At 40.5% G+C, this 12,001-nt stretch overlaps 2 protein-coding genes across 3 annotated transcripts in view; one reads left to right on the forward strand and one right to left on the reverse strand.

Annotated features, from left to right (window-relative positions):
• The window catches only part of Iav (transient receptor potential cation channel subfamily V iav), a 59,996-nt gene extending 51,903 nt beyond the window's left edge, over window positions 1–8,093 (reverse strand). Inside the window, exons 1-3 of one of the 2 annotated variants that reach the window (XM_076426336.1) lie at window positions 2,952–8,093; window positions 810–2,325; window positions 137–362 (exon numbers count right to left, since the gene is read on the reverse strand). In XM_076426336.1, coding sequence (XP_076282451.1) covers window positions 137–362; window positions 810–1,631 — 1,048 coding nt within the window. In that variant the 5' untranslated portion in view covers window positions 1,632–2,325; window positions 2,952–8,093. Of the gene's footprint in view, window positions 1–136; window positions 363–809; window positions 2,656–2,951 lie in introns of those variants that run through there. The other variant, XM_076426337.1, reaches the window with a different exon arrangement.
• Window positions 8,094–8,201: 108 nt separating this feature from the next.
• Window positions 8,202–12,001, forward strand: part of LOC143209970 (icarapin-like) — a 55,106-nt gene continuing 51,306 nt past the window's right edge. Inside the window, exon 1 of the mRNA XM_076426340.1 lies at window positions 8,202–8,337. Within this exon, the coding sequence (XP_076282455.1) occupies window positions 8,271–8,337 (67 nt within the window). The 5' untranslated portion in view covers window positions 8,202–8,270. The remainder of the gene's footprint in view (window positions 8,338–12,001) is intronic.

A 12,001-nucleotide genomic window follows, 5' to 3' on the forward strand; every position in this document is an offset into this window, starting at 1 on the left:
AACGATTCGGCCTTGAGTCCTGACAATTATACGAAGGCACGACACAAAGTGAGTGGCCACTTCAGCGTGTTCCTGAACGACGAATCCCAGCTGACGATTCTCAAAACCGTGTAATTCGATTAGCATTACGACGTACTTGTTCTGCCGTCGGGTAACAGCGTGTCGAGTGCATTGAGGGGGTACGCCGAGCAGGTGATATTACTGTAGCGCCAGAATTCCCGTGCAGACAGCTCCAACATCTCCCGAAAGACCTCAGCACGGCCCAGCTGGCAAGCAAGCGTCAACGGGGTCAGCCCGGCTGCATTCGCAATCCCATTGCGAGCAGGAAGCTTCGGATGGCGGAGCGCATATCCAAACATGTCCTACGTAACACAACCACACTTTTGTAATCGATCTCACCGTCTGCTAGAAATCAGAATATCTAACGAACAATAAATCCCGAAACACAATGCCACGCGAGGTGAACAACGTGGTCAAAGGGGAGCGAGCGTGTTCATTTTGATCAGAAACTACTGCGCCATAAACAGCATCTATCAAGTCGTTAAGTATAACACTTGACAAAGAAAATGCAAACCTCTTGACATCTGTCAAGTTTCATAGTTAACGACCTGATAGTACCATATTTCATCAGATATGCATCTTGGCCAAAGAGAACCTTGAAATACCGAATAGAAATCCTATTAATGCGTGCGGCTTGTTGCACTCTCGCCTTCAACAAAGATGATGCTGCCAGCCTGGCTGTGATAAGTTTAACGTTGAACGAAACGAGGCTATTTTGCTCCCACTATCGAGCGAGAACCGCTACGTACCAATTTATCGCCAACGACAACCATATGAAGAATCATGTTCCCGAACGAATCCTGTTCATCAGGATCGGCGCCGGAATCGAGCAACAGATTATAAACACTTTCATTCGCGCAGCAGGCCGCCCAGGCAAGTGGGTACTCCCCTAAATATGCTAATCCCTCGTAATCCGTATTCTTCGCAGGATGCATTCTTTGCTGATCCCTGGGTAAGAAGAAGCTGCCGATGGCTCTTTGTGAAATAATCGCACCAGCTTCAACGAGATCTTGCACGAGCTCGTTGTTGTTGTAGGCGATGGCAAGATGGAGGGCACTGGCGCCGAGGTATTCCTCGCCTTCGACGACATCAATCGCCAATTGAGGGAAGCACTTGAGCAGGATCCTGGCTATTCGCGTGTGTACTCTCGTGTCGCATATAATCAGAACGTGTAGGAGGGTTTCTCCTAGAGATCCCCTGTACTGCATTTGCCAGCAGGCATCGTGATCGTTCCATTGAGCCAGAGGATCGAACCTGGACAGGGAAGCTTCTATCGGCAGCACTACCTGCTCGATATCCCGAAATTTCCAGCGCAGATACTCGGCACGGTTGATCGCCTGGCCCTTCCCATTCGCGTACATCAGCACGCCGAATTGCTCCCTGATCAACTTTTCGACTTCAGGTTGGCCGCCTTGGTTGTAAGCCTCGATCAGTTCCCCGCTCTTCTTGTAATTGGCCAGTCGGTACAGCAGACATTGGTCCTCGTTGCTTGCTTGACTGATCACACGGTCAAGGATCGAGCCAGCGTTCACCTGGCTATCACGTCCTCGAAAGGAGCAGACACCACCCATTCAGACATCCCTCTCTAACCTGTTCCACGTCCTCGAACCGTTTTGTCTCGTCCCGTTTTTGTGTCCACTCTTCTCTACGAAACGAAATGAGACTAGTCTTTATCTCTCTCTCTCTTCCTCTATCTGTTATCAACCGACGCCCGAGTGCGATCTCCGCCGAGTGTTTTCAGGTATCCTCGACAACCAGAGTTTTCCCATTTTTTCGACACTATCAAGTGGACCTGGAGCACTTCGCTGCGCGGCTAACCGTGATCGACTCCCTTGATATAGCCCTTCAAACCCCTACAGACCGACGGAACGTGGCGCACAGGTGGAACACCGTTCCCGAAGTATAGCAACTCCACGGGGCACGCCAGGCAATCTATAAGCCGTGCCTGGCACTGCTAGACACGGTAGGGTCACTAGGTGACGGCTGACATCTTCGCTTTTTATGCCAAAATTCATTTTTACTTTCGCACAACCCTAAGCGAACCGTGTCGAAGATCGTTTCTCATTTTTCTTAGCGTCTTCGTTCGACGAACAATATATTTATCATCGATCATTCTTTTTCTTCGATTAAATCTTTCATTTGTTCCACTTCTCGATCGTTCGACCTTAACACCATTTCTGACGTCGACTCTTCTTCAAATCCATCGATCTATGCGAACTGTTATAATTTCCTGTTTTTGTCTCGCGTAACTAATGCCAATGCTAACTATCGGCATTTAACAGATTAAATGTCAAATACGTTGTAACTAGACTGCGGATCTTCATACCAAAATTAAAATTGTCTTCATCAATTGTCAGCCCGAATTACAAATATACATGTATTTTTCCTTTCTTGCTTTCACCATTTTAGTAAGTTAAAAACAACTCTCATAGATGTTCATAAATTCTTTTAATCTTTTTACTGTTTGAAATTTCGCCCACACATTTTTGTTATAAATGCATCACATCCGCAGTCTAATTATAACCAAGTGTAAATTGCAAATAGATATATAAATCATTTCTGACGTCCTTTATTTCATAAAATTGACAGGCTTGTTGGAATCATAGACATATAGAGATAGACTGCGCGGCCTGAACGAAGCGCTGAAGTCCACAATGGCGGCGTGCGAGAGAGAGAGAGCATTAGCCGGGGTCCATAGCGCTCTCTTTCTAATTGATGTGTCGACACATCATATAGAAAGAGAGCGCTATGGACCCCGGCTAATGCTCTCTCTCTCACTCTTTGTACCGCGCGCCGCCATTGTGGGCTTCAACTCGCCCATAAGACGGCGCAGTCTATCTCTATATGTCTATGGTTGGAATTCACACTGGCGTGCAAAATTAAAGGATCACCATATTTTTGTTCAAGAATCGCCCATGTTCAAAGTGTTGTAACTTCGAGGAGAAACGTCGCGTAGAATATTCAGTCTCTGGTCTCATTTTAAAGCTTACACCATCTACTTTCGAAGCACATTGTGTTCTTTCTTCTCGGCAAAGTCTTTCTACGCTACGCAACGATTTTACTTTACCAGTTAGACTATAAAGTAGCCCATATTTAGAGCACACTTCCAAAAATGAACATTTCTCCGCATGTCTATCCGAGACAGTCTTTCCTCGAATCTTTTATCGTTTCAGGAATGACAAAGGAACAGAGAATGTCGATGAATTATTCGCGAAAGGTAATGAACAAGTGGCGCAAACATCATTCACCGATCCGCGCTGGCCAGGTGATTATAGAACAAGGCATTGTCATCGGTCGCGTGAATGGAAACCGGAAAACACCTTTCCAAATTAACGTGCGCAGATGAATAAACGCGAATCGGTGACGTGTTACGTCTGTCATTTATTACAGACAAGCATAAATAACTCGTGGGACAAAAGAGAGAGAGAGAGAGGGAGATCGCGGTAGCGCGAAGGACTGTCCACGCATTATGTTTACCAAGCCAAATAGTAGATCGTTCAGGGAAACACGTACTCATAGCGACGCGGCTACACGCATTCAGTCCATATCGTAAATACAGAAAATCAATCAAACGATACGAAACGATTTTCGCGTTGCACCCGTAACACGCACCATGTATTTGCTCGTGTATTTTAGCATTTGTCACTGAACAATTGACAAACCGCTCATACGGACAATGCTTGGCCGTGTTCTTCGAACATTATCGTTTTAAGCGATTTATTAACGAACGATCAAACTTAATGCCTGGCTAATCTGGGAAGAACACGTTGCAGACGGACACGCTGATAAAAATATCGAGATGCGTCTTCGCGAACAAAAATACTGCCACGGTTTCAATTGTAAAGCTGCACGTGAATGCGAGAAATTAAATAATACTCGGTTGAATTCTATCAAAATTATTATTTGTAACCATAATTATGAAAGCGGCGTAAGTCATGCATTTCTTGTTTCGATAAATTTACAGACAAACTCATTTCTTTTAAATTTCGACTTGGACCACTTTTGTAGTTACGCGCACATACCCATTATTATCGAAGACTGTGAATCGTAAAATAGAACATAACAAGTTGCATTCACGGAAGTCAAGGTAATGCGCCGTCGTATATTTTCCGCGAGCAAAGCGAGCGATTCTAATGCTGATCTCGAAGACACGTCAGCGTTTCGAAGTAGACAACGGGCGTCTAAAGAAAATGTATATACATATAGGTGGTTCCATGAACGAAGTAATTACGTTATCTTCTTCAGTCGCGATGACTCAACACGTGCGTCGCATGTCGCGCCGGGTGCGGGTACCATTCTGATCGCAGCATATATGCAGTCATTGCACCATTGACTGATATAACCACATTTGCACGTAGTGAAAAACCAACATTCATTTTTAACCGATATATATCGTGATACTGTATCTCGTGTGACGTAACATCAGCCAATGTCAACAAACAGATGATGGCTGAAAGATTTTTCAATATGAGCATTCTGTAGACCTTCTATAATGTCAAGATAACAATGACCTGATCGAATTAGTAGATAAATGTTGATCCTCGACGAGGTTATTGTCCGATGTAAAAAGGAAAAGTATGTCAACGTTGGAAAGGCATCATACACGGTGAAGTTATTTGCCCGACGGAATTGTGATATGAACGTACTATCTGCACAGCTTTATGGTGTTCGATAAAACACCGGAAATCCCCCGTACATTTGAGCGGAAGCCACGTTGTTTACGATACACCGAATTAACGCGTGCGCCTAGTCCTCTCCGCGATATATCTATGGCAACTGATGATCGTTCGATTTATTTTATGGTTAAATTTCACAGTCCCAACAAGCTGTCGCGGAACGTGTTCCATAGAGAGGATGGATCGTTTTTGCATCGTCGCAAACTATTTCGGAACCTGGCGCCTGCGCCTCCACTTTTCGAAAATCAATTTTGCTTCCTCGACACCTAAGTACGATCTCTGTCTTGTTTCCTCTTTGCCTGAAAATAATTGCAAGATTACGAGAATGATTCATACATAACACGTACATATGAATTTCATCGAGTAATGTTACAATATACCAATCGTTATACTCTTTGCAACGATCATCCTATCTATTCTCTGACTAACGAGATTACGCTCGATATGATGGACATTTGCACAGTGTCATCCGTCATCTTCTGGTAAGTGCAGGCATCTCGAAAATTCGCTGCAAGATGTACGCAACACTATGCGCTTGCGCGTTACGTTAATGAAACTTTCCACTTGTGTTGCGTGATTGCATGATCTATTAACGCACACTGTGTGACCCGTGTACGTTGCTTTGTGTGTGTGTGTGTGTGTGTGTGTAGATAATGTATATACGAAATATATTAAGTACATTAAACGAAACTGCAGTGAGTCATAAAATTGTTTGAAATTGCAGGGTTCATACATCAATAAAAATTCTAGGCTAAATTCATCAATAGAGAAAATTTAAGTGGTATTAACGCAAATCAGGCCAGGAAATACGCATAGAATGATGCACCGAGAGACGGCTTAATGCGGATCTTGATCGAGAATAACTTGAAAACAAAGGGGAAACCGCAATTTCATATTTTACTCTCCTTTTATCATGAAGAAGCACCGTTCTATTTCTCCCTCACTTATTCGAAAACAACCTATATTTGAAATGATTATAATCTATACATACTATGAAATATGGCATACATTTATGTATGAATCCAATATTAATGCGTCGTTCATACGCGACCATCAATTTTATCAAAATCAATTTGCAAACGTATACAGTGGGTGTACAAAGTATTCGTACACCTTCCAAAAACGAATCACTTTTTCAAAATTGCACCCAACAGGAACTTTGTGTCTATTTTAATCCGTGTATAACAGAAAAATTAATGAACGATAGATTACATTAAGTAATAGAACGATCGAACGTTCCGAACGAAATTTTATTTGGAAGGTTCGAACATAACAACGCGACACATTGTGTAAACCTAGACTGTAGTGAAACGTGACGTAACACGTGTTCTTTATATACATTTTCTTGGGGCTTAAGAGCGGCGACGAGTATCTTAACGGGGACAAAAACATTTTATGCCGGAAGCAGGAAAACTAATTACACGGTTCATTATACGGCGATCAGCGACGTGCTTTGATTATGCGATATCATTAGTAAGTGTTCTAGAACGATACAAGACTGACTTTTCAGTATCGTACCTGGTGACAAGTAACCTTCAACAAAGGCAATTTATGCAAAGCTTAGTTACAACAAAATGGCATTCCGGAATACAGTCAGTAGACTTTTGTGTCGTACTGTTCCGGGAAATCGGTATTGTTCTGTTACTAAACGTAGTTACTAAAATTCTTAATAAGAATCATGTTTAACATCAATAGTTGCAAATTTGTTTACACCCTTCTTGTACCTTATTTGTCCAAATATGTATCTAATAAACGCTGTTTATGCGCGTTTATTTTTCCCGAAACCGTTTCCTTTTAAGTTAGCCACCGTTGAAGGTGGCAAACACCGCCTATGGCGATCTCAATTAGTGAGTCAGCCTGTGCAAACACATTAAATTAACATCACTGCTCCCATGTTGTGTGGATAATGGCAGTATATTATTTCTTATCTTTCTAATACCATATCAACGTAACATTTATCATTTTATGTTTACAGAATATATTTCTACGATTAATCATTGTTTGACGGCATGAAATTGGAATATCATGCAACTGTAAATTAGCACTATTTATGCCAGGACAATAACATTTCCAAACATGGATAAACATTTACATGGACTAGCAAAATTTTATCTTACGAGCAGAAAGATTAGATAATTACCTTTTCTTGCAATAACGATAACAATGCAGTAAAATATCAAGACCATTGTTTCATGTAAAATTATAAATCATAATAAACGTCCACCCCACTCCTATGTTACACGTGGAACTTAATATGGGTAGGTTGGACATCTATTGTGACTAGGCAGCGGATTTTAAGCATTTATGACAAAAATGAATAGGTGTGTAATTGAAGACAGTAAAAAATTATTTTACTGAAAATTACTTTCAACCTATACTCCGGTTCGTTGCAATTCAGGTAGATACCTTTTATTTCGCATAAAGCTCCGCCGTCAAATAACGACTATACATATGTATATGTATCAGGTTGTCCCAAGTTTTTTTCGGAATGTGTTCCTTTAATATCATATATTGCTAAATAAATATTAGGTTATCCCAAAAGTTGGTTTTCGATTCATACACATAATGCAAATTCATGTTAAGAAGTACTACGGACATTAACATAAAGATTATCGCATTATTGTATTTATTTAGCAACATTAAAAGAACACATTCCGAAAGAAACTTTTGGGACAACTTTATTAGGTTGCCCAATATTTTGGGTTGGAACGAAAGTTCTAAAATTCAGATATTTATTCATAGATTTATTCAATAACATATCTTCCATTCTGTTCTATTACTTTCTGCCATTTTCGAGATATGTATGTAGTAGCTTCTCGTGTTATTGAATAAACATATGAATAAATACCTTAATTTTATCTTCCATAATTTGAAAACGCTACGATCCTTCTTTCCAACCCAATATTTACAGACTACAATTTTTCTGTTTCGCATTATGCAAAGACCGCGCGATGAACAAATAATCAATCAGATTACACGTACGTATAAATGTGCATCACTACCAGGTACTGTGCAGGTAGTCATCGGGGCAAGACCTCGCATTAGCAGTTCGGAGAAGAACGTGTGGAACACGCTAGCATTATCGTTATCGACCGGCACGATGTACAATTTGGCATGGAACCCGTCGGCGGGATGATGTTCGCAAGAAACCACGTTCGTGTATAGTTTGTCGGGAACAAGGATCGCGTAGAATAAGAGGTTAGGTGTACTGAGAAAAATCACGGCGTGAGTCAAGCTGCGCGCCGAACGGTCACGTGGGTCAAACACCTGAGAGAGTCGGTTGCGATTGGCCGAACGCTGGGACGAGCGAACATATATAGAGTGGCACGAGACAAAAGTCGTGGCGCAAAGTGTCGGCTAGTTTCAGTGAGCTGGTTCTGTGAGTGACCTTGATCCCCTCGCGTGCACTGTGACAGTCCCGTTCGCAGAGGCCGAGCCCGTCAGTTGTAAACGAGTCTTCGCCGAAGAAACTTTGCCGAGTATTTTCCGCACAGCCGCCACCTACAACAAACTACCGACGCACCAAACTACAGAATGAAGACCTTTGGTGGCGTTCTGCTCGTCGCGGCGTGCTTCGTCGCGTGCGCACACAGTTTCCCCGGTGAGCACGATTTTTGCATTCTACCCTCCGTCATTTTTCCATTCTGCGACTAAAACAGTGCATGCACAGCGAAAGAAATTCCTCGAAAATGCATAAAGAAATTTTTACGAGACTCTTCCTTCCCGAAGTCTCCTTTCTCGCGATCGCTCGTAATCATTTGTACGCTCTAAGCCACTTCCTACGGCTTTGTTCTCAAAGAACAAACATCCTGAATCGCTCGCTGGAACTTCTCTCGAATTATTAACGCCATATTCGTGATCCTGTCGCGTGACAACCGAGCATTAAGCTGATCCCAGATGAGCATGCGTACACGGATCACGCGCGGGGGCGGAATCTATTAGAAATGGGGTATTAGAGTATAGGGTGGTCGAAGTGTTACGTTCATTGCGCGCGGGATTTTTAAATCGAGATAACCATTTTGGACGACGGGATAGAGTATGTTTTACACAGCACCTGTTTGACAAATAAAATTCTACGGATTTCCGCATTGATTATTTTGTTGTTGGTCGCCTGGTTTTCAGCAGAATAGTGTGAACATCAATCGGATACATATTTAAATTCTTGAATCATTTTAACACGTTCGAAATATGTAGTACATTTTTATTTTGCAATGATCTCAATTTTTCTGCTGTTGTAGATTGCGCCTACACATTGTTATTATAATTGCATAGAATCTATTTTCGTCAAAGTGTTTATTATACAATACGTATATCAAAGTACAAAGCAACCGCGAAATTCGAATCTTGCGCTCTTATCGAATCACCCTGTAGAACAGTCCACACTGTTTAGATGAAAACGTGTGATTCACCAAAACGATCGTATTAGCATAAGCGTCAGACCAGATCTTCCGAACGTATTTACAGTTCTTCTAAAAATAGAAATTGTGTTGCGGTCGTTTCAATTGATATTAGCTCTAAAAATAGCAGAAGCAGTTTTCTTGAACAGAATATCTCGGATGGCGGGTATTGGGTCCTTGTTGACCCGGAGTTATACAGGGTGAACCACAAATCCTGATGTCTGTTATTAGCAGTCCGATCGAAAATGCTGTTATCATCTATAGCACGATTTCGAGAGAGCTTTAACGTGATTACAGCAAATTTTTTGTAAAAAAAATTGAAAAAAGCAATTCTTTTCTTTTCTTTGCAATTCATTTTTATGTTATGATTCGATAAAATCCTATTCTCATTGGTAATGGCATTTGTAGATTGAAAATTTTCTATTTTTTTTCTTTGCAATTCTTTTTTATGTTATGATTAGATAAAATCCTATTCTCATTGGTAATGGCATATGTAGATTGAAAATTTTCTATTTTTTTTTCTTTGCAATTCATTTTTATGTTGTGATTAGATAAAATCCTATTCTCATTGGTAATCGCATTTGTAGATTGAAAATTAATAAAAATCGTACTAAATTCCGTCGAATTTAATACTCCAGCATTTTTTGAAAATTTTTATAAATGCATACATGCATAAAGATCCGCAGTCTAGTTATTATGTGTTAAGAAATTGTAGGTGTATTTGTGAAAAATTGAAGATTTACTTAAATTTCAATGAAATGAATTCGAAAACGTATAAAAGAAAATTGATAAATTAGAATCTCTCTGAATGCATTTAGCTATGGCCGGCAATACAACAGTTACAAATGTCTACCGTCCAAGGGTTGAAAGGTAGGAACTATAGTGAGTGAATATTTATTGTAGATGGATCCTCTCTGATAACCTTTCAATTTACTGCGCGTCAAGCCCATTAATCTCGCATTTCAGTATACATATAGCACAGTATGTACATAGGCGTATATGTTGTATATGTATATGTATATTTGTAAGCGGGTTTAACTTTTCCCTGTAGCGAGTATTTTCGTGCCAGAACGGAGTCATCTTACCATAAAACTTCGCAAATCAGGAGATGCTGGCTCCCCGTTGTTTTATGCAGTTTTATGCGGAAAGTTGTATACGAGATGGTTGTACCCCACAAGTACACCCTCTCCCGTTGTCTGCGCTAAGTAAGCGGGAAAATTGCCAATTGGCATATGTCTGCTTTATTTCCACTGCGGTATAATTCGTGTGCTCGCCCTAATGCTCCGTGCAAATTAAAGCTGCAAGTTCTTCGGAGCAATAACAAAGTTATGCTCTCCCCGTAGTACCTAATTAGCAAATTCTGATTCTACAATATTCGGCCAGCGTTTTTAATCGCGTCCGAATCAATACCGAACTAAATCAAACAGAAAATCAATGTAAACTTCCATCGTCGGATCGCGTTTGTTATTAATACTAAGCAAACATGCTGATCAATCGCAAGTTTAGTTTTTCTATCGTATAATTATCATGGAATACGTAATCGATGTATGAACTACTGGTATTTACATGTGTTTCGGATTTTACATGCGTCGGGAGTTAAACACTCTTTCGAGATCAGCAACTAATTACTCGAGAAGAGCACTGCACCTATAAAAATTAATTTTTAAAGTTCTTGGAAGAATTGCGTCGGTTACGCGAATTTATTTTGCTAATATCATTCGGCACGTGGTTCTCATAAACCGTTTCGCATTAAATCAGCGTTATTTTCACGATTACTGCCGTATTTATTAAACAATATCCGTCATTTCGTTAGAACTGCAACATGTTGCAACGTGTGGGAAACGACTTAACGAATGTTGAATTTGTGCTGCCCGTATCGCGATACTAAAAATTCCAGGTTGATACATTTCAAGTAGTTCGATTCTGTACAAGTGAGGAGGGGAGAGAATACGTGGGAGGGACAAAATGAGAGAGAGCAGGAGATATATTCATCGTGAAGTTCATTTGGAACGTGGGCTTGGCTAATTAATATTGGCATAATGTCTGCAAGCCGGAACTGCAGAGACCAGCATTCGAAAGAACGTATGTCGAACATATTTAAATTGCATGCAGTCTTGATAATACGCTTGGTGTGCAAAAAATTCTTACGTGTCTTCCAAATGATTCTGTTGACAGCTCTGCACAAGGATAAGGTATATCACAAGAATTTATGGATACTGTTCCGTCATTTTAATATTCATCTGTGTACACCGTTATGCTTATTGAAAACCAAACGATCTAGAACGAAATAATTACTAAAAAAAGAATGGAGTCAATTTTCTTGTCTGTTGCAACCAATGCAGAGAATGTTTAGTCCAAGTAAAAAGCCGCTGTCCATAAATTCATGTAAATTTCTTAATCGGTTTCGTTGACTAACAATTTCACTTTAATTGGTCGTGATATTCCATAAAGATGCCAGTCAACGATCGATAAAATTATATTTGAAAAATTTCATGCGCATGCACACTTTCATGACCTACTGACGAACGTCAGTGATAAAGAGAAGTGTGAAGTTGCGAAAATATATTACTATGAAGTAACTGTTACACGTAGCAAGTGTTGATAGCACGTAACGACTTGACTCGTTCACCGAGCTCGAATTTTTAACACGCGTAGATTACGTTGCCCGAGTTTCGAGTTCAGCACTGTGTCATTAAGACAGTTTCTGCCAATTAATCTAGACAGTCACTTCATTCGGATCGACAAGAAAATTGAGTAGATGAAATTCAAAATTAAAGATGTCAATATATGATGAGTCATCTACTCTATTAACACTTTACCTATCGAAAGGCTATTAACAGAATTTTCAATAATTGTGTTGTACCAAAA

This window comes from Lasioglossum baleicum, chromosome 6 (genome assembly GCF_051020765.1).
Source record: "Lasioglossum baleicum chromosome 6, iyLasBale1, whole genome shotgun sequence".
NCBI lineage: Eukaryota > Metazoa > Arthropoda > Insecta > Hymenoptera > Halictidae > Lasioglossum > Lasioglossum baleicum.